Raw genomic sequence first — 22,136 nt, forward strand, 5'->3', positions numbered from 1 at the left:
TCACTTGTTTTAATTCACATTTTTTCTTATTTTTCTTTCTTCTTGTTTTTTTTTAACTAATTCTGATCTTAGATATGAAAAGTAGATAGTCTGACTTCATGGAAAGTATTAAGTGACTATTATGTGTCGGGTACTGTACTAAGAGTTGGGGATACAAAAAAAAAAAAAGCAAGACACAGTCTCTTCCCTCATGGAGCTCGCTATCTAATGGGTGAGACAATGTACAACATTCTGTACATACAAGGTAAATACAGGATAAATAAGAAATAATCAATAGGAGGAAGGTCCTAGAAATGAGAGATACTGGACAAGGCTTCCTATAGAAGGTTTGATTTAAGCTGGGAACTGAAAGAAGCCAGAGAAGTGAAGTGAGGAGGTAGAAATGAGGAAGGATAGCATTCCAGGTGTGGGAAACAGCCAGAGGAAATGCCTGGAGCTGATAGATGTCCTGTTTGGGAAACAGAAGAGAGGTCGGTGTCACTGGATAGAAGTTGATTCATGGAAAATTCCCAAATAAATAACAAGTCCTTTCCAGTCTGTTAAAATATAACCTATTTGAGGGCAGCTAGGTGGCACAGTGGATAGAGCACTGACCCTGGAGTCAGGAGGACCTGAGTTCAAATACAACCTCAGATACTTGACACTTACTAGTTGTGTGACCCTGGGCAAGTCACTTAACCCCAATTGCCTCACCAAAACAAAATATAACCTATTTCATTTTTGTGTGTGTGATGTTATTTGGTGCTCACCATGACCAGAACCTTATTATTATTTCAAAGAGTGTTTTTCTGACATAGACATAAGAGCACAAGCCAGTGTTGGAGCTAGAATCAAGAAGCTTCAAGTTCTGATTCAGTGTTGGACACTAGCTGTGTGTCTTGCCCAAATCACTCAGTCTCCGAATGTCTTCTTTCTTTATTGGTAAAACGGGGGATAACTATCTGCCAGGGTTGTTATGAGGACCAAGTGAAGCAACATTTGTTAAGTGATTCTTTGTCCTCTCTCATTATTCCTTTATGAACCACAAAGACTGTATGGGGTGTTCAGGGAGGACTAGCACTTCTGGTGTGATGCCTTGCAGTAACCTTTTCAGGGCTGCTCATCCACCTTTGGTATCCACCTTTCACCCAATTCTCATCCATTGGCTCCTAAAAGCTGTGGCACCCACCCTGGTAAAACTGACTTGGCAGACTGGCTAAACCAGGTTAAGGCTAACCAACATGCTTTAAACTCATTAATGAGTCAGGGAGATGTCTACTCAAGCGTGTGAAGACTTCTCCTGGTGGAATGGGCTGATGAGAACAATTTGTTCCAATGGCCATGAAGGTGGCTGAAGTACACTCCATGGAGCACTTAGAGCTTAGTCAGCTATAGAAGACACCAAGGTCATCGACTGCATCCTGGACCATCTCCAATCATCCTGACTTTTATCTTGCCACTGGAATTTGATAACTCCAGAAGAGTAAGTGAGGCTGATGACTCCGTGCAACTCTGCCTCACTTCAATCCAATTCATATGTAGGTCAAGACATCTCTCATCCATAATATCATTGGTCAGATGAAGAATGAACAACAACCACCTTTTCCCATCTTTACATGGATGTAACCAAGTATCAGAATTAATTTGATTTGGAGACTCTTCTCAAGTTCTTTCTAGAACTTCTCTGCCTATTCATTCTTTTTTCTTCCCTTTTAAAATTTTTTTTTTTTGGCGGGGCAATGGGGGTTGACTTGCCCAGGGTCACACAGCTAGTAAGTGTCAAGTGTCTGAGGCTGGATTTGAACTCAGGTCCTCCTGAATCTAGGACTGGTGCTTTATCCACTGCACCACCTAGCTGCTCCCTAGAATTATAATTTGATGGCCAAATATCCTATGAAAAATGATTCTCATTGCCTTTGAGCGTACAATAATATACTCTACCAATCTCCTCCCTTCCCCCCTCCTTTTTTTTTTTGCCTCTCCCAAGAGTACCTGTCAGGCATCCTTCCATATAGCCACAAATTCTTTCTTTTCTTCTGGTTTTCCTTATAGAAAGAATGCAAAGATTAATAGGATCCAGCTCTTCCATCAGTATACTCCCTCGTTGGCCACTAGTCAAGGATCTCACATTTAGTGTATCCATAGTCCAATGAAAGTTTCTGCCTAAAGTTTCTGTTTAAAGTCAGTCCAGAGCACCGGCCCTGGATTCAAGAGGACCTGAGTTCAAATCCAACCTCAGCTACTTAACACTTACTATGTGACCCTGGGCAAGTCACTTAACCCTCATTGTCCTGCAAAATAAATAAATAAATAAATAAGTAGATAGATAGATAAATAAGCAAATAAATAAACAAATAAATAAAATAAAATCAGTCTAAAAAACTGTGATTCTTAGTCTCTCCTGATTCCTTTTTTTTTTTTCCCCTCATCAATCAACAAGCATTTATTAAGTTCTTACTCGGTGCCAGGCAATGGGTCAGGCTACTTCCAAGGATTCTCTCTATGGACAGGATAAGACAAAGAAAATGATTTCTGTAGAGGGGCAGCTCAGTGGTGGAGTGGATGGAGCACCAGCCCCTAGAGTCAAGACGACCTGAGTTAAAATATGGCCTCGGACACTTACTAGCTATATGACCCTGGGTGAGTCACTTCACTCTGCTGTAGTTTCCTCATCTGTAAAATGAGCTGGAGAAGGAAATGGCGAACCGGTATCTTTGCCCAGAAAACCACAAATAGGCTCACAGAGAGTTGGACACAACTGAAATGACTGAACAACAAAATAAGAAACCCACTTCCTCCTAAGGAAGAAGATAAAAATGTTTTTTTTTCTTTACTCCCTTTCTCCCTCCCCCATTTCTTTCTCTTTCTCATGCAGGCATCAGCTAAACTACACTGAGGACAGATTTTAAAGGAATAGAAACCATTTTGAATAAGCCTCTGTGGCTTTTGTTTACCAAGGTTATGAAGTAGATACATTTGATTTACAAGTATAATCTACCAAGAGAATGGATGTCCTCTATCTCAGGCATACTTTTGCATTTCTTTCTTTTTTCTTCTTTTTTTAAAATTTCTTTTAACCTATTATAGTGAGTTAACATTTATATACATTTTCTATGCAATTGTTATGCCCATTTTATAGATGTGGAAGAGGCCCAAAGAGGCTTATTAACAGTGAGATTTGGGGTTAGTTAAATAAACTATTTTGTGTTCTGTTAATCTTTATTTTTATAAATATTTATAAATTTTCTTAAAAATATTTTTTGGGGGAGAGGCTTATTTTCCATTGGGCAAAATAGTCAACAAGCATTTATTAAGCATTAAATACAAACCGGGTTTTGCTGAGCAGTGGGGGATACAAAGAAAGGCAAAAACACTCCCTGACCTCAAAGGGTTTCTATTTAATGGGGGGGGGGCAAACTAAAAATAACTATTTACATCCAAGATCTATAAAGTATAAGTACTTGCAGAGGGAAGACATTAACAGTGAGGAGGAAAGAGAGGATACTGGGGAAAAGTTCTTGCCAAAGAGTGGTGGTATTAGGGCTGGTTTCCTTTAATTCATCTTAATTTGTTATTAATTTTGTTAATTTTTAATACAATTTGGTTTTTTCTTCTCAAAAAAATCAGACTGGTTGACTTCATTTTTTTTTTATTTTCATGCTATTTCAGAGAGAGAGAGAGAGAGAGAGAGAGTTGGATTTGCTGCTTTTTTTGGTTCACTTCAAGGCTCTATACTGGTGTGATTTGAGGCTGGTCACTTTACTGAACTGGGTTTCAGTTTCCTTATCAATAAAATGAAGGGGGTTATATGAGATGGAAGCAAGCTAGGTGATTCAGTGGATAGAATGCTGACCCTGGAGTCCAGAAAACTCCTCTTCCTTAGTTCAAATCAGGCCTCAGACACTAGCTGTGCGACCCTGGGCACTCTGTTTGCCTCAGTTTCCTCATTTGTAAAATGAGCTGGAGAAGGAAGTGGCAAATCACTCCAGGATCTTTGCCAAGGAAATCCAAAAAGAGGTCATGAAGGGTTAGACACGACTGCAAAACAAGGATACTAGATGTTCTCTGCTGTCACTTTCAGCTCTCCAGCTGCTGTCCCATGATCCCCTTGCCTAAACCACTTCTAGCCCACTATCCACCATGCTACACTTCCTTGCTTTTCAGGACTCCTGCATCATGTACAATGAACCTTTACTGGTTTTCTAATAATAGCAAGAGGTTTCCTTTTCCTTTCCTTATAGCAGCTAGCCTCAGTCTGATGGATGACAGCACAGAATGGAGAATTCCTCCATGACCTGAGCTGTGGCTACTTTTGAATGCCGTGACTTAAATCTTTGTAAAGCAAAGAGGGAGACATGAATTCAAAGGAGATGCCAAACCTATAGGAAATCTGGAGGGATTGGTAAGGTCCAAGGACCCCTTTACCTCATGTGAAGGAAGTGGTGTTTTCCCCTAAAGACAAGGTTGTTAGTACAATGAATAGAATATTGGACTTGGAGGCAGGAATATGTGAGTTCAAATCCTGTCTTAGATGCTTACTAGCTGTGTGACCCTGTGAAAGTCACTTACCCTCAATCAGCTCAGTTTCCTTATCTGTAAAATGGGGATAATAATAACATCCACCTCCCAGGATTGTCGTGAAGATTAGATCAGATAATATTTGTCAAGTGCTTGAAATAGAACTTGGCACTTGTTTGTTTCTTCCATGGAGAAGTACATTTTAGCTGGCCATGGGCAAATTTCAACATCAGCTGTGAATCAGTGGATTCTTAAGGACTTATTACTTTAGGGATATTTAAAAGAAGACCTATTGTCTGGTAAACGGCATCTGTGAAGTATGTCCATTTCCTCATTAAGGCCACTAGACCCTAATATCTTCATATCAGTTCTTTCTCTGCTCTCATTCTCCTGCCTTTCTGGTTTGGAGGATATACTTAAGCTTCTATCCAGAGAACTACAGCTTAACCTGGGGTGATCTGTGATTTGGTACTAGGACGCTAATGGCAGACCACTATAGCCAACTCAGAGGCAGGGTAACTTGACTCAGCTGAATCAACTCAGGGTGTCCTTAGTGCATATTTATGTTGAACACTTTCACCTGCTATGGGTAAATTGAAAGACTGGAGAGAGATAAAGGGAACACAAACCACCTCCTTAGGGTTCATTCCACAAGAGACAGAAAACGATTGGAGAAGCTTCTTTGGTAAAGGTCCAGTTGTGTCAGAAATTAAAAGATTAGAGACTGAAGTAATATAATTATGAGCTAAAATGGAATTATGGGATAGAGGTAGAAAATGTCCAAAGTATACAATTGTGCCAGCTGTCCAAGATGGAGGTGAGTTACTCCCCAGGTGGAGAAAATTGATACAGGGCTTTGGGGAAAGGGTGAAGAAGGTAGGGGCAGAGAATAGGAAAATGATCTGGGAGCCTAGAGAGAAGTAACAGAGAAATATACCTGGAGTTGGCAAAGAATAGGGAAAAAACCCCCAAACCAGCATGTCTTCTTTTACCCAAAAAGCAAATCTGCTCCCTTCCTTTAAAGGGCTCCCCAACTGTCAACCACCTGATCCTGAGACTGAAGGGCATAAATATAGCCTGGCCAGTAGCCAACATAAAGGAAAAAATAAACTCCTCATCATCTCAGCCTTTGAGGTGAACTTAATATGTTTATCAAGGAGATTGCTACACTTGAAGAGTGGACTCTGGGTTCCTTCTGTTTTGGGGAGAGATTGTCCACCCTCTTTAGAAACTAGGGTTAGAAGCAGAGAAACAAAGGAGACAATTTTGTTTTACATTTATTTTAATTTACATTAAATTGTTATTAGTTTTATTATAACATTTCTCATGATTCATTCATTATTTTATTTAATATTTAATCTTTGTGTTTCTCTTACTTATAACATTTATTTAATATTTATTATATATTTTATTAGTTTTATTTACATTTATTATTCATTTTATTTTACTTAATATTTATCATTCATTTTTATTTAATATTTATTATTTATTTGTCTAGTATTTCTTTTAATTGATATTTATTTTAGTATTAATTATTTTATTCAGCACATATCCATGTTTTATTATTTATTTATACTGTTTAATATTTATTATTATTTTTGTTTACATTTGTTTATTATTACAATGTATTTTATATATTGCATTGGCATTGGGTGTTTTCAGGTACTTGCTAGTTGTTTCTGTAGCACTTGGGAGATGGTGACTGATAATGGCGAAGTCATCATAGGCCCCCTACTCTCCTCCCTCTATTTTCTCTCTTGGCAACCTTCTCAACTCTCATTGGTTTCATTATCATCTTGGAGATGACTCCCAGAACTATATATTTAGCTTTAGTGTCTCCCATCATTCTCCCGTTGGACATTTTAAATTGTCGGTCCTGAGACCAGATCCTGGCACAGTGCTTGATACATAGTAAGCACTTAATAAATGAATGTTGACTGACATTTCAAACTCAACCTGAACTTATTATCTTTCCCCTCAAACCTGCTCCTCTTCCAAGACACTAGTATGCTTTGAGTCTTCCAAATTTGTAAGTATGGTGTTATCCTTACCTTTTTACCCTCCCTCACCCCACGTATTCAATTGGTTGCCAAATCTTGTTTTATTTGACATCATCATTTCTGACCCCTTCTCTCCACTCATGCAGCTAGCTACCACCTTAGTTCAGGCCCTTGTCACCTCATGCCTTGATTGGTAGAAGAGCCTACTACCTGGGTTCCCTGCCTCCTACACTTCAGTCCATTATCCACAGTGCTGCCAAAGCATTTTAACATAACAAAACATATTATTGACATTCTTAGGTATGTCAATATGTCAATGCCACTTCCCTTCCCAATCAACTCCATTGGCTTCCTATTGCCTCTAAAAATTCTTAACTTGGAGTCCTTGAACTTGTTTTTAAAAGCCATATTTTGATACCCGTATTTTAAGGTTTTCTTTAAAAGATTATGTATTTTATTTTATGTGTCTAAAAACCCTATGTTGAGAAGAGGTCTACAGATTTCACTTGACTATCAAAGGAGTCTATGACATTCAAAAAGGTTAAAAAAAATCTTCTGTTTGTCTTTTACAAAGCCATACTTATCCTAGACTCAACCTATCTTTCCAGCCTTGTTGTATATATTCTTCTTCCCATGCTCAGAGATTTAGTCAAACTAGATTACTCTGTTCCTCAAATGTGATATTGCAACTCTTGTCTCAGTGTTTTTGTAGGGGCAACTAGGTGGTACAGTATATAGAGCACTGACCCTGTAGTTAGGGGGACCTGAGTTCAAATCCAGCCTGAGAAACTTGACACTTACTCATTGTGTGACCCTGGGCAAATTGCTTAACTCTGACTGCCTCAAACATTCAGGCCCATCTCCATTAGTCCTGATGTATATCTTGCCACTGGACCCAGATGGCTCTGGAGAAGAGAGTGAGGCTGGTAACTTTCCACAGCAGTTCCTCACTTAAATCCAATTCATTGCAAGTCATGACATCACCTCCCATTGTCATGGGAGAATGAAGGACAAACAACAACAACAACAACAACAACAGTGTCTTTGTATTGGATATCCCCCATGCCTGGAATCCTAGGACAGCTAGGTGGCATAGTGGATAGAGCACCCTGCTTGGAGTTAGGAAGACTCATCTTTGTGAGTTCAAATCTGCCCTCAGACACTTCCTATCTGTGTGATCCTGGGCAAGTCACTTAACCCTATTTGCCTCAGTTTCCTCATCTGTAAAATGAACTGGAGAAGGCAATGGCAAACCACTCCAGTATCTTTGCCAAGAAAATCCCAAATGGAGTCACAAAGAGTTGGACATGACTGAAAACGATTGAATAACAACATATCCCCTTCCCTCCTTGTCTCCCCTTCATAGAATCTTTTTCTTCCTTTAAGACACATCTGAAGGACCAGTTTTGCTGTGATCTTATTCCTAGTCCTTCAAACAACTCATGGCCTCCCATTGAAACAACTTTGTATTTATTTTCTTTGATATATTGATCCCACAAATAGTTACATAAATCCTTGTTGTCTCCCCATTAGAACCTAAGTTCTTTGTGAGTAGGGATGGTTTCCTCCTTTGTATCACCTATATTTAGAACAGTGTCTGGCACATAGTAGGTGCTTTAAAAGTGTTTCTTGACTGATTGATAGAGGCTCCATCTCTGATTTCTTTGGGGTAGGGAGATCCTAGTGAGATACTTGCTTTACCATTTCCCCTTCTCTGAAAGGTAAAGTCTTAGCAGTATGCCTAGAGCAAAAAAAGGTTTCAGTGACACACCTAAAGTCATACAGCCAATATATGTCAGGGGCAAGATGTGAACCCAGGCCTTTCTGGTTCTGAGGCCAGCTACCTATCTGTTGTGTCGGGGGCCTCTCCGTACCTTGTCATCAATCATAGTTAATTGTTTCTTCACATGGCATCCATGAAGTCTGACTACTGGTAGATGGAATTGGAGTGGCAACTTTGATAGCAAACAATTGGATGCTAGACCTGGGAGGGAACTAGGGCTAAATAGTCCAAACCCATTTTTGAGAGGAGGAAACAGAGGCCTCACAATGAGCACTTTTTCTCTTTCAGACAGGTGGTTGAAATTTGACCTTCATCAGGGAAGCACTAGTACCTGCAGAGCAGTCCTCTCCAATCTCATTCACGACTCAGGACAAGCAGCTGAGCAAAGAGAAGGGCCCTCAGTTCTTTAATCTATCTGGTCTCTGGCATTTTGGGATTCAGTGATTTCAAGGCAAAATAAGGGTTCCAGGGGGTGGAAGAGAGGCATTCCTTGGAAGTCATGGTTCCCAGATCTCCCAGGTCTGGGAAAATATTTCTGAGATCTCTGAAATGTAAGCCCTCCCTTTCTCTCTCCTCCCTCTAAGGTCATCTCAGTCCTCTTTTATAACATGTCAAGGGAAAGCATTTAATCAGCAATGCGTCAGGCACTCTGTTAAACACTGGGATACAAAGAATGGCAAAAAGCAAAAAGGCAGTCCCAGCCTTCAGAAAGGTTACATGCTAATGGAGGAGGCAATATGCAAAAAATTTTGTACAAACCCAGTAGTATATCTAGTACAAATTAGAGATAATACTAGAGGAAGGCACTAGCACTAGTAATTTGAGGTGACACAGGTACTGCTTAGCAGACCCAGGAATCCAACCTCACTGCTTTGAAGATCAATCTCACATCCTTTTCCCATTGTACTTACTGCACCATATTTACAAACTCATTATATATAGACAAATCCCTTTGGGAAACCCAAATTATTAAGAGATGTGCTGAAAAGCTTCCCTCCTCTCCTTGTTTGAATTTATCTTGAGATGCCTCTCCTTTCTTCAACTGGAATGCTTCTGCTTCTCATTTGATTTTCCACATTTTCAGCCAGGACTCTCTGCCCAAACCACAGCATTGAGAAAATTTGCAAAGGGCAAACAAACAAAGCAACTCATCAAAGGAAATATCCCTCCTGGCATCCAGAAGGCACGGATATCCCCAGAAAAATCTGAAGGTCCCAGTCCAAACCTTGTCTAGTATAGCATCTACCTTGCAGTATTATTGTGAGGATCAGATGTTATAATGTTTGTAAAAATACTTAGCACAGTGCCTGACACATAGTAGGTACTATATATTCCCTCCACTCCCTTCCCTTCATTGCTGTCACTCCAATTTCCTTGGGCTACTTATGAAATTGTGTTTCCTAGACTTTATGGGTAGGAAAAGGGAGACCATCTACTTTCCCCTGGAAATTAGCTAGTTTGTGTTATAGTTCCTGAAGATCATGTTCCTCTACTGCCCCTGGCTCAATGGATCAGAGTTGAACCTCCCTCCTCCACCTGTTCTACCAATACAATACCAATATAAGAAGCCTATTTTTCATGTAAGTGATGGCTAAGCTTTACAAAACCATATTGATGAATAAAATTATAAGCAGGAAGTTATCCTTGATGAACATCTTTCAAACAGCCAGGTAAAGGTTAGTATTCTTCTAATTCAGGTAATCTTAACCTTTTCTACAGCATGGACTCTTTTGCAGTCTCATGAAGCCTGTAGATCCATTCTTAGAAAAATATTTTTAAATGCATAAAATAAAATACATATGATTGGAAAAGGCAATGAACTATATTGAAATCATTGTGTATTTTTCCCATTCAAGTTAATGGATCCCTTGAAATATCTTCTTAACTCTTTGGGAGTCCATAGACCCCAGATTAAGAACTCCTACCCAAGGGTATATCAGTTCTAGCAAGGGTGACCTTCCTGTTTGGCATTTTCTACAGTCAAAGACAACATAAAATGCAAATGAGGGAGAGAGAAAGAAAATGTTCTAAGGGCCCCAGGCAGGATGCTGACCCGGTAGTTGTCAAACACAAAGCCGATCTATCATTTTCATCACACAACACAGGAGGAGAGCAAAGAATGGCACCCCAGAGTCACCTGCCCCAAAGCTGCAGAGCAGGAGATAAAGAGGTAAAATAATTAGCACTTTCCAAAGATTCAAGAATCTCAAAGGCACCATTGGTTAAATTGAGCCCGCTGGCTATGAAATGAATCACTTTGGTCCCGCCATATTTATTAATCAGCTTTGCAGATGTCCCAGACATTAAATCACACCAGGATTTGAGAATGGAAAATTAGGGGAAGATAAATTCCAACTTTTGGTGCCTGATGAAGAAAGGGGTAGGGCTCATTTTTATGTTCTCTGTCCCAATGGGGGTTTCTGACCCGAGGTCATCCCTAAAGAGATATGAGACCTGGAGAGCAAGTTTATATATAGGTGAAATAATCAACTTAAAATAAACATTGAGGACAGCTTTTAAGACAGAAAAAAGTCATCAGTCCATCAGCATTTGTTAGGTGTATACCATGAACCAGACACTGTGCTAAGCACTGGGTGTATAAAAAGAGGCAAAAGACAGTCCCTGCCCTCAGTCAAATGGGGGAGACAACAAATAAATATATACAAACAAGTTATATACAGGCTAAATAGGAAATATTTTTGGGGTGGGGCAATGAGGGTTAAGTGACTTGCCCAGGGTCACACAGCTAGTATAGTGTCAAGTGTCTGAGGCCATATTTGAACTCAGGTCCTCCTGAATCCAGGGTTGGTGCACTATCTAGCTGCCCCTTAAATAGGAAATAATTAACAGAGGGAAGCCACTAGACTTAAGTGGAATTGGGAGAGGTTTCCTGTAAAAGATGGGATTTTAGTTGGCAGGGAGCCAGGAGGCCAAGAAGAGGAGTAGAACACTCCAAGGCATGTGGGGCAGCCTGAGGAAATGCCAGGAGTCAAGAAATGGAGAGTCTTCTTTGTGGAACAGCTGGGAGGCCATGTCACTGGACTGAAGAGGACGTGCCAGGTATGGAAGGTATGAAGGAGCAGGTTATAAAGAACTTGGAGTGCCAAACAGGGAAGTGATAGGGAACCACTGGGGTTTAGTGAATGTCAGGCTGACATAGTCAGACCTGTGCTTTCAGAAAATCACTTTGGTGGCTGAGGGTGGAATAGAATGGGGAGAGGGAGAGACTTGAGGCAGGCCGACCCACCGGCAGGTTATTGCAATAAGCCAGCTGAGAGGCTATGTGCATCACAGGTGGAGACAGTATCAGAGAAGAGAAATGTATTCAAAAGATGTTGCAAAGGTAAAATTGACAGGCCTTCACAACAGATTGGATATGAGGGGTGAGAGAGAGAGAGAGGGATCCAGGGTGGCATAGATGGTGAGCATGAGGAACTGGGAGGCTGGTATCATCCTCTATAGTCATAGATGTATGTAAGTATGTATAGTAAGGGGCAGTGGTGGTAGGGGTTAGGAGGAAAGAGAATTAGCTCCATTTTGGAGAAGTTGAGTTTAAGATGTCTCCTGGGGGAAGCTAGGTGGTGCAGTGGATAGAGTACCAGCCCTGGAGTCAGGAGGACCTGAGTTCAAATCCAGCCTCAGACACTTGACACTTACTAGCTGTGTGACCCCGGGCAAGTCACTTAACCCCAATTGTCTGACACCCCCCCCAAAAAAAAAGAAAAGAAAAAGAAAAAACAAATGATGTCTCCTGGACACCCAGTTTGAGATTTTCTGTAAGTTATTTAGAGATGCGAGACTGGACATCAGCAGAGAGGTTGGGGCAGGATAGGTATGTTTGGAAATCTTTAGCATAGGGATGATAATTAAATCCATGGGAGCTGATGAGATCACCAATAAAATAGTATAGAAGAGAACGGCACCCAGAGCAGAGCCCTGTGGGTCATCTACAATTAGGGGGTGTGATCTGAATGAGGACCCAGCAAAGGAGACAGAGAAGGAGTGGTCAGATGGCTAAGATGAGACCTAAAGAGGAGAGGTTTTCAAGGAGGAGAGAGTGATCCATAGTGACAAGGGCTGCAGGGGGATCAAGACAATGAGGATTGAGAAAAGACCATTGCTAACTTTGGAGGGAGCAAATTCAGTGGAATAAGGTTGGAAGCTGTATTGTAGAGGATTAAGAAGAGAGTGAGAGGAGAGAAAGTGGAGGCACCTATTGTAGAAAGATGTTTTGAGTTTAGCCACAAAAGGCAGAAGAGATTTAGTACAATAATTTTTCCTTCCTTCCTTCCTTCCTTCCTTCCTTCCTTCCTTCCTTCCTTCCTTCCTTCCTTCCTTCCTTCCTTCCTTCCTTCCTTCCTTCCTTCCTTCCTTCCTTCCTCCCTCCCTCCCTCCCTCCCTCCCTCCCTCCCTCCCTCCCTCCCTCCCTCCCTCCCTTCCTCCCTCCCTCCCTATATAGATAGATAGATTATAGATATATAGATATAGGTGATGTATGTGTATATATATATATATATATATATACACACACACACACATACCTATACATATATGGGAAAGCACATATCTATTAATAGATATAAGGGTCCATGGGATATTTGCAGAAATGGAATTCTGTGTTTCTATGGCTACAAGTAGAGTGTTTACATCCATTTGTCATCCACACTTGCCTAAGATACATCACTCCAAACTCATCACTAATAATTTGACTTTTAACTGGCAATTGAGTTGTTTCCCCTTGCTTGTTATCTTTAAAACTAATTTTCACTGCTATGTATGGTTATGTTCTAATGTTCTGGACTTATTCAACTCACCTGAACTTAATGCATGTTCAACTTCTTCCATGATTATCCGAGGAGACACCGTATTACCATCAGTCCCTTCCACCTCATATGTTGGCACAGTCCCTTGGGAAGTTGTTTCTTCTGTCACAGGCCCAGATGAAGTAGGAAGTATTGGTGTCTCATTGGGAATGAGGTCAGCTCCAGGGGATGTAGCTGTGGGAGTCCCTAAGGGTCCTTCACTGCTCTCTTGGTGGGTCGTACTCTCAGCTGTAATGGAGTCTGTGACGACATTGGTTGGAGATATCTTTGGTGGCAACCAAGATGGTGATGAAGAAGGTGAGACTGACGCCTGAGCTGAAGTGACTGCTTCTGTGTCTGATGGAGGAGGGGAAACTGTCCTTAGAGTATCTGTATCATTACTGACCTCTGGTATTGCAGAGCTAAGCCCAGCAACGCTGGTTGTAAGCTGGTCTTGGCTGCCTGTTGGCAATGTGCTGGCCAAGGACTGGTTTTGGTCTGTTCCTCCTCCCCCCTGAACAATAGCAGTAACTGTTGACTCTTGAATGGAAATTCTGCTGGTGCTCTCTTGGTCTCTTGGTGTTACTGATATATTTTCAGGAAGTGGAGTTATCTCAGTTGACAATGTCACTGTTAATAATGAGTTACTCTGTGTGTTATTACTGGGGGAGATGGTAACATTAAGAATATTTTGTTGAGGATTGGTCTGGATTGAAGGTGATGTGGTTGCCGGAAGAGAAACAGGAAGGGTGGTTGATATAGGCAGACTCTGTACTCTTAAACCTATGAAAGAATCAATAACAGGTTGTTAACATTAAGGTTGGAAAAGTGAACTTGTTATCCTAATTCAATCAATGGTGTGCTGGTAAATATTTAATAACTGGCTTTCCAAAAAAAAGAAAAATAGAAAAGAATAATAAAAGTGTCTATAATATACTTTTAAGTCTAGGTTACATTATTAACATTTACTGTCATTTTAAGTCTAGACAATTAACAAGACAATCCAACTGTGATTTGTAGTATTAGCTGATTTCTGGGGTGTAAGTGCTTACATTGATAATTTAACAATCAGCTCTCCTGAGTTCATTCAAACTGGCTCCTGCTCATCCCTACATATAGTTATATCTATCTCCTCTCCAGTTTTGAAGTGAACTTCATGCTATCCTCTCTTGAGTTTTGCAGAGGAAGTATTTATTTTTTTCCCAGCTCATTTGTCTCCCTTCATGTAATTGTCAAGAGATGGTCCTCTGAAGACTTGGTAAGAGTAGGTAACAATACATGCAAAGCTCTGAAGTGGATGAATAACCACTTATATTCTGTCTTCTTGTAGCTCTGATTTTTCCTTAAGCCTGAATCATGGAAGTCTGATGTGAGAAACTAATATGTAACCTGGTCTTCAGGAATGACTGTTGAGTGTGTTTGGCAAAAGCATTATTCAGTCCTGATGGGGAGAGCAAATTGACTTGGTATTCTTGGTTACAGTTAGTGGGTTACAGGAGGGTGCTCTGTGCTTTACTGAAGGAGGATTGAGAATTTTCCTCTTTGGACATGGGAAGTTCTTTCTGGTTCCCTCCCCTTGTTCTCATTCCATTGAAGGTCATGCATATGAAAGTCCTATTTAATTCTATAGCTGTGAAACATGAAGAAAAAATATATTGAATGAACATTTAGGGGCAGCTAGGTGGCGCAGTGGATAGAGCACCAGTCCTGGAGTCAGACCCTTGACACTTACTAGCTGTGTGACCCTGGGCAAGTCACTTAACCCCAATTGCCTCACTAAAAAAAAAAGAAAGAAAGAAAGAAAGAAAGAAAGAGAGAAAGAAAGAAAGAAAAGAATGAGCATTTATTTAATTATTAATCAGTTTATCTCCTATGGCATTGGGAATTAGAAACACTTGAGAACATAGGTTTTGGGAGCAGGAGAGAGATCTTCAAGTTCATCTATCCCAATTACTTCAGTTTATAAGGGAAGAAGCTGAAATCCATCTAAGATTGTATCACTACTTGTTTGTATCAGGGTTCATACTTGTTGTTTTTGCATGATTTTGGCATGTCACTAAAACTCATTGAACCTCAGTATCTCTATCTGTGAAATGGGTAACATAGTATTTGAACCACTCGCATTCACATGCTTATTGATCATATTTAGGTGAAAATGAATCATGTCCCTAGTGTTCTATATAAATGCTTATTCTTATTCTTATAGTTAGGATTAGGCCCCAGGTTCAATGGCTCCTACACTATTTGTATAGGTTCTTGGAAGACCTATTCCTATGACATCATATAGGTGCTCTTGATTCTTTGAATTTTACTCACAAAGAGTATTTATGATTTCATTTTCTATGCATCATATCCCTCCAATTTTTCTCAAAAACAATACCAGAAGAAATCAAAACAATCTATATTCATATGAAAAAAATACCTGAAATCGCTGAGTAGAAAAATGCGAATTAAAACAACTGAGATACCACCTTAAACCTATAAGCTTAGCTAATATGATAGAAAAAGAAAATGACAAATATTGTAGGGAATGTGGAAAAATAGAAACTCTAATGCACTACTGGTGAAGTTGTAAACTCATCTATCCATTTTGCAGTTGGAATTATGCCGAAGGACTCGGAAACAGCATACTCTTTGAACCAGCAATACCACTACTAGGTTTTGTATCTCAAAGAGAGCAAAGAAAAAGGAAAATGACTTACATGTACAAAAATCTTTAAAGCAACTCTTTTTGTGGTGGCAAAGAATTAGAAATTGAGGGGATGCCCATTAATTGGGGAATGGCTGAACACGTAGTATATGATTGTGATTGAATATTATTGTGCTATAAGAAATGATAAAAAAGGATACTTTAAGAAAGACTAGAAAGACTTATATGAACTGATGCAAAATGAAGTCAGCAGAGCCAGGAGAAAATTATATATCGTAACAGTAATACTGTACAATGATCAATGATGAATGACTTAGCTCTTCTGAGCCATACAATGATACAAAACAATCTCAAAAGACTTATGATGAAAAATACTATCCATCTCCAGAGAAAGAACTGATGGAGTCTGAATACTGTTTGAAGCATACTTTTTAAACACTCTCTTTCTCTTTGTCTTTCTCTCTCTCCCTTTTCTTCCTTTTGTCTATATTTTCTTTTGCAGCATGGCTAATATGGAAATATGTTTTATATGACTACACATGTATAATCTATATCAAATTGCTTGCCTCCTTAAGAAAGGAGAGGGGATAAAGAGAGGGAGATAATTTGGAACTCAAAATTTTTTAAAATGATAAAAAAAATTTACATGTAATTGAGAAAAAATAAAATAAGAGAAGAAAAAGGTACTAAAATTTTTACTAATCCATTCTTTAAAAACAATTTTTATTGATGTCTTTCATTATTACACAGTCATTTCTTGATTTATTTATTCCTGATTCCATACCCCAGCCCTCTTGTATAATAAAGGAAAACAATTAAGTCAGCCCAACTAACCCCCTCCCACAATCTTCTACCTCTTTACAGAGGAGATAAAAACATGGAGGCCTGTGAAAGGGATTCTTTTGACATGAATGACACATTTAAATCAGATACCATTTCAGAGTAAAATGAACAGTCATATCTGCCTTCCTCTCATTTGGTTTACTTCTGTTCCAATCAGCATGCAAAACCTTTCATTATATATTCTATTATTGTTTTTATCACTGACACATGGTGCATTATTTATATCTCTTGTGTAAGGGGCTAAAATTCTAGCTATGAATGTTTAAAATCTAATGAGTGATCACCTTAAATTAGAAGTTGTAGCAAGAGTTTAGACTTTTAAGCATTTATGAAGGTACATTAGAATCTAGTGATCAGAAAGAAAGGGAGTCAGCATCTCTGCTCCAGAAGCCTCTTGTGAAACAGGAAACAGGGCTGTCCACATACACACAGAGTTCCAAGCTAGTTGGTTGGCAGCCCTGATCTACAGAACTAACAGGTGGCTCTACAGATGCAAGTTCCGGACATCAGGCAGCTTCCAGATGCTGGCCAACTTCCAGATGCTAAAGTCACATGGCTTCCAAATCACATGCTCTCTCCTCATGGCGGAGCCTCCCCATTGGAACGGCACCTCTCCAGCAAGGGGTGCCATTCCAATTCTCACACTTGGCTCGACCTACTCTTTGGACTTCTTCACTTGGCCAACCACCTTCCAATCCTGGAGAAACCTTTTCTATGAATCCCCTTTATCCTGATTAGTGACTCTTGTCTGGATCACTGTTTCAGAAGGGGCTTCATCCATGTTCCTCTCCTAGTTTGATCTCCTTCCCTGACTTTTTTTTTTTTTTAGTTGGGGTTAAGTGACTTGCCCAGGGTCATACAGCTAGTAAGTGTCAAGTGTCAGAGGCTGGATTTGAACTCAGGTCCTCCTGAATCCAGGGCCAGTGCTCTATCCACTGCACCACCTAGCTGCCCCCAGTACCTTCTCCTTCTTTCCAGTTCCTATTTATGTGCCATCTTCCTCCTTAGAATGTGAGCTCCCTGAGGCATAAGGACTATTATATTTGCTTAAGTGTGTCTCCTTAATACTTAAGATCTTGTCTAATACATAGTAAGCAGTTAATTCTGTCTCTTTAAAAAAAAGTTTATTTTATTTGTGATATATAATTATATTTTATACACATATCAAACATAGATATAACAATATACACACATATATGGAATACAATATAAATTTTCTACATTATTACATTTAGGTATACCCAGATATATTCTTTGTGTGTGTGTGTGTGTGTGTGTGTGTGTGTGTGTGTGTGTGTGTGTGAGAATGAGACTCAAGTGACTTGCTCAGGGTCACACAGTTGGTAAGTGTTAAGTATCTGAGGCTAGATTTGAACTCAGCTCCTCCTGAATACAGAGTCGGTGCTTTATCCACTGCACCACCTAGCTGCCCCTACCTATGTATATTCTAACATATATAACTTAATATTTTAAATCCTTAAATAACTGTTTGATAAATAACATATGCATATCAATTTATAGAAATAATTTATGACTAATTTGTTAAAATATAATTACTATGTAAATAAGATCTAATTAACTCAAATACAAAATATATATGTATATATTTATGTGTGCGTATATAAATACATATATACCTCCTGTACCCTTCCCAGCATACCCCTCCCCCACCTTTCCAGATTAAACATTTTTATTTATATTTTTTTGTTCTAATCTCTCTACCTCAAAAACTCTGTTTCTATCTCTCAGAATACTGTTTTCTGAGAAACCGTTTATAATCCAGTGTAAATCTGTTTCTTTTCCCTTCTCCATTTTATACCACATGTAAGAAATGGATCACAATAAGATCCAATTCACCTCATAGAGATACCTTTTTGAGCAAAATGGCTTTTCCTTGGATAGATACCATGGCTTGTAAAAACAATAAAGTTTTATGGAATTGTATACCCTACTATTGTCATCTGCATTATCTTTTTTTCCCCCCAAGAGAGATTTGGCCTGTTGACCAGGAATCCAAAACATGGATTTAGTAAGAAGCCAAAATCTCCACTTCTCAGAATCATTTGTATTCCCACACCCTCCCCCCCTGCTTTTTTTTTTTAAACACATCACTAAGAACCTTTAATCTCACCCTACTTAATTCTGTTTTTTTGTTAAGGTCCAGCTAGTTCACAGAGGCGGAACCTAGTTCTATTGTATTTGATTCAAACTGGTTCCTGAGAGAAGTCCTGGTTTTTGTTGTTTTGTGTGGCCAGATTGCTAGAAGTCATTTCCTGTAAGAGAGACCTTGTTTAGGGGGGCAGCTAGGTGGTGCAGTGGATAAAGCACTGGCCCTGGATTCAGGAGGACTTGAGTTCAAATCCAATCTCAGATACTTGACACTTACTAGCTGTGTGACCCTGGGCAAGTCACTTAACCCTCATTGCCCTGCAAAATAAACAAACAAACAAATAAATAAATAAATAAATAAAATTAAGAGAGACTTTGTTTAATCATTTCCTCTTAACTATCGTGGAAAGGATTCTTTGAATTATCTGTCTCAGAAAAATGATCTGTGAAAAGATCTTCATATAGCTCAGAGAGCCCCAACTGGCTTCCCTAGCCTCTCTTCTCTACCTAACCAGTATTACTTATTAGCTATCCAGCCATCTAGGCTATTTTTCACGAAAGCCAGATAGCCAGTGGTTAAGGCTCAGGTCACGTGCATGTTGCAGATTCATTGTCTTGGTCTATCTCTCTTCATCTCCCTGTTTGTGCCTGGTCTTGTGAGCCATCTGTCAGAACTCACCCAGATGCCCACCCCAGCTGATCTTTTCTAAGGGCAGAGTTATACTTTGGTTGCCAATCTCATGGATCAAGTCTCTCCTTGGTGAAGTTGACAGTAGGCTGAGGTAAAAAGAAACAGAAACCCTGAATTTACCCTGAAGAGAATTTCAATTTGTGCATGAACTAATATTTTCTAGAGATTTGTAGTGCAGTTTAGAGAGAGGGTGGGGGGATGGAGAAAGAGGAAAAGATGCTTGATGCCTGAAGTGCTAAATTAAAATAGGAGATGAAAGAGGGGAAAAAAAGAGGGGAGACCCCTCTTTGATGGAAATACAGTAGCTTCCAAAGAGTTCCTAGATTTTAACTTGAGAGTCTTGCTATGTGTTGTAGCAGTCCACTGAATATATGAATATGTGAATGACAGCCAAAGTGTTTGGTTTTGATAAGAACTGTTCAGAGAGAAGAACAAATAGCTTTAAATGAAATTGAAGCCTGCTTCAAAAAGAGTGAAAGCATTTCAGTAAGAAGTTGTTAAATTTCAGAATTGTCTTCTATTTTAGTCAATTTTAAGGAGTTATTTAAGTTACTCTTTTCATACCAAGCTGGCCCAGATGGAAAAATAAAAGATAGTAGGAAATAAAGAAATCTCTCTCTCTGTCTCTCTGTCTCTCTGTCTCTCTGTCTCTCTCTCTCTCGTCTCTCTGTCTCTGTCTCACATATATACACACCTGATTTATTTCATTGACAATAAGAGATTAAATTTATGACTTCACAAAAATATACATGATCATCCGAATATGACTGTAAATTTTATTGGGTAAAAACATTGCATTTTTCTTGGAATTTATTATAGTTTGTTTAATTAGGAATTAAGAACGTTATGTCTGCGATGAGGCTTTTTGCTGAGCTTCAGAATGGAAGGAGGACTTTGACTATTATTTTGTAAGACAAGTGCATTTAAGGGACACTGCTAGAAACTAGAGGTTGCCAGAGTCTTTCTTCTGGCTAGCTCACTGGACAGATCTTTGCATTTCTGAATAATTTGTAGACACTTTTTTGAGCTAATGTTTCTCTTCTAGGAGCCCAAATCTGATTGAATTCTGAAAATTTCATTTTTGTTTTAAAGAAAAACGTACCTATAAGAATGTTATGTAGAATATGATCAGAGAAAAAGGAAAAGAATGTATATGTTCTAAAATATTTCTAGCAGCTCTCTTTGTGGTGGCAAAGAAGTGGAAGTTGAGGGTTGCCCATCAATTGGGGAATGGCTGAATAAGTTGAGGCATATGATTGTGATGGAATGCTATGTCCTGTAAGAAATGATGAGCAGGTTGGTTTTAGAAAAACACAGAAAGACTTGCATGAAATAATGAAGAATGAAATGAGCAGAAGCAAGAGGACAATGTATACAGTAATATTATCCTAAAAATGATTGTGAATGACCAAGTTCCTTTGAGTATTATAAATACTTGAATCAAGTACAAAGGACCTATGAAGGAAGATGTTATCCACCTTCTGCGAAAGAAGTGATAAATACAAGTGTGCATAGTATAGTTTTATACATATTTATAAATCTGTGACAAATAGTAGCCTTCTCTAGTGTGGGGAGGGAAGCAGGGAGACTTAAAATGTTACTCCCCAAATTAAATTAATAAAAAAATTAACTGTATATGGGACCTGGACAGAATCTTTAATGTTCTGATTAGAAATGCCAAAATTGTCATTTCAAAACTGAAATTCAGGGAGCATATCTCATATGACAATATAGACAGCTAGGTGGCACAATGGATAGAGTGTCGGGGCTCAAGTCACGAAGACTTTTCTCCTTGAGCTCAAATCTGACCTCGGACACAAAGGTTGTGTGACTCTGGGCAAGCCACTTAACCCTGTTTGCCTCAGTTTCCTTATCTATCAAATGAGCTGGAGAAGGAAATGGCAAATTCCTCAGAAAACCCTGATTTGGGTCATGAAGAGTTGGACATAACTGAAAATAAATGAACACATCTCAAATATACAAGAGAGTAGATAATTGTACAATTTAATGCATAGAGGTTCTTATAAGCATTAAAAATGTTTTAGTGCTCAGTATTTAGCATCCTCAAATAAGACATATTTTAAAACATGTTGCCACATTCCAAATATTTAGACAAAATGATTGTTTAAGTATTTAAAATGTATACACACTCCTATGGTGAGAGCCACTTTAGGTTTGTTTTTTTTTTTGTTTTTTTTTGTTTTTTAGTAAGGCAATTGGGGTTAAGTGACTTGGCCAGGGTCACACAGCTAGTAAGTGTTAAGTGTCTGAGGCCGGATTTGAACTCAGGTACTCCTGAATCCAGGGCCAGTGCTTTATCCACTGCGCCATCTAGCTGCCCCCACTTTAGTTTTAATAAAGAGCTCTATTGAAAAGACAAATGATGTTAGAAAGTAAGAAATGCCATCACATCATATTGGAATATTTGTGAGAATAGAAAAAGCTTCATCAATGTTAAGATGAAAAAAAAACCCTGAAACCAAAAATGCCCTAAATCTTAATGACCCTTTTAATGTTTGCTGGTCTGCTACACAAGGATTATCAAATTAGCATCTGTATTTTAGAGTTTCAAACTAGAAGACTACATGGATTTTTAAAATGTATAATTTAAATATGAACTTTGGGGGCAAATTTTCCTCTTTGCAGAAAAATAAAGATGTCCGCGTCTCTTGCCCTAGCTAACAGAGTGGGAGACTGAGAATTCTATATAATAGTTTATTGAAATTTGATTTGATTTTAATTTATTTAGAGTATAACTTGA

General features: G+C 39.0%; 1 protein-coding gene across 1 annotated transcript in view; it reads right to left on the bottom strand.

The window, feature by feature from the left end:
- PARM1 (prostate androgen-regulated mucin-like protein 1) overlaps positions 1–22,136 on the bottom strand; it is a 131,723-nt gene that overhangs the window by 26,412 nt on the left and 83,175 nt on the right. The window contains exon 2 of the mRNA XM_043970652.1: positions 13,095–13,865. Coding sequence (XP_043826587.1) covers positions 13,095–13,865 — 771 coding nt within the window. The remainder of the gene's footprint in view (positions 1–13,094; positions 13,866–22,136) is intronic.

Source organism: Dromiciops gliroides, chromosome 6, assembly GCF_019393635.1.
Source record: "Dromiciops gliroides isolate mDroGli1 chromosome 6, mDroGli1.pri, whole genome shotgun sequence".
Classification (NCBI taxonomy): domain Eukaryota; kingdom Metazoa; phylum Chordata; class Mammalia; order Microbiotheria; family Microbiotheriidae; genus Dromiciops; species Dromiciops gliroides.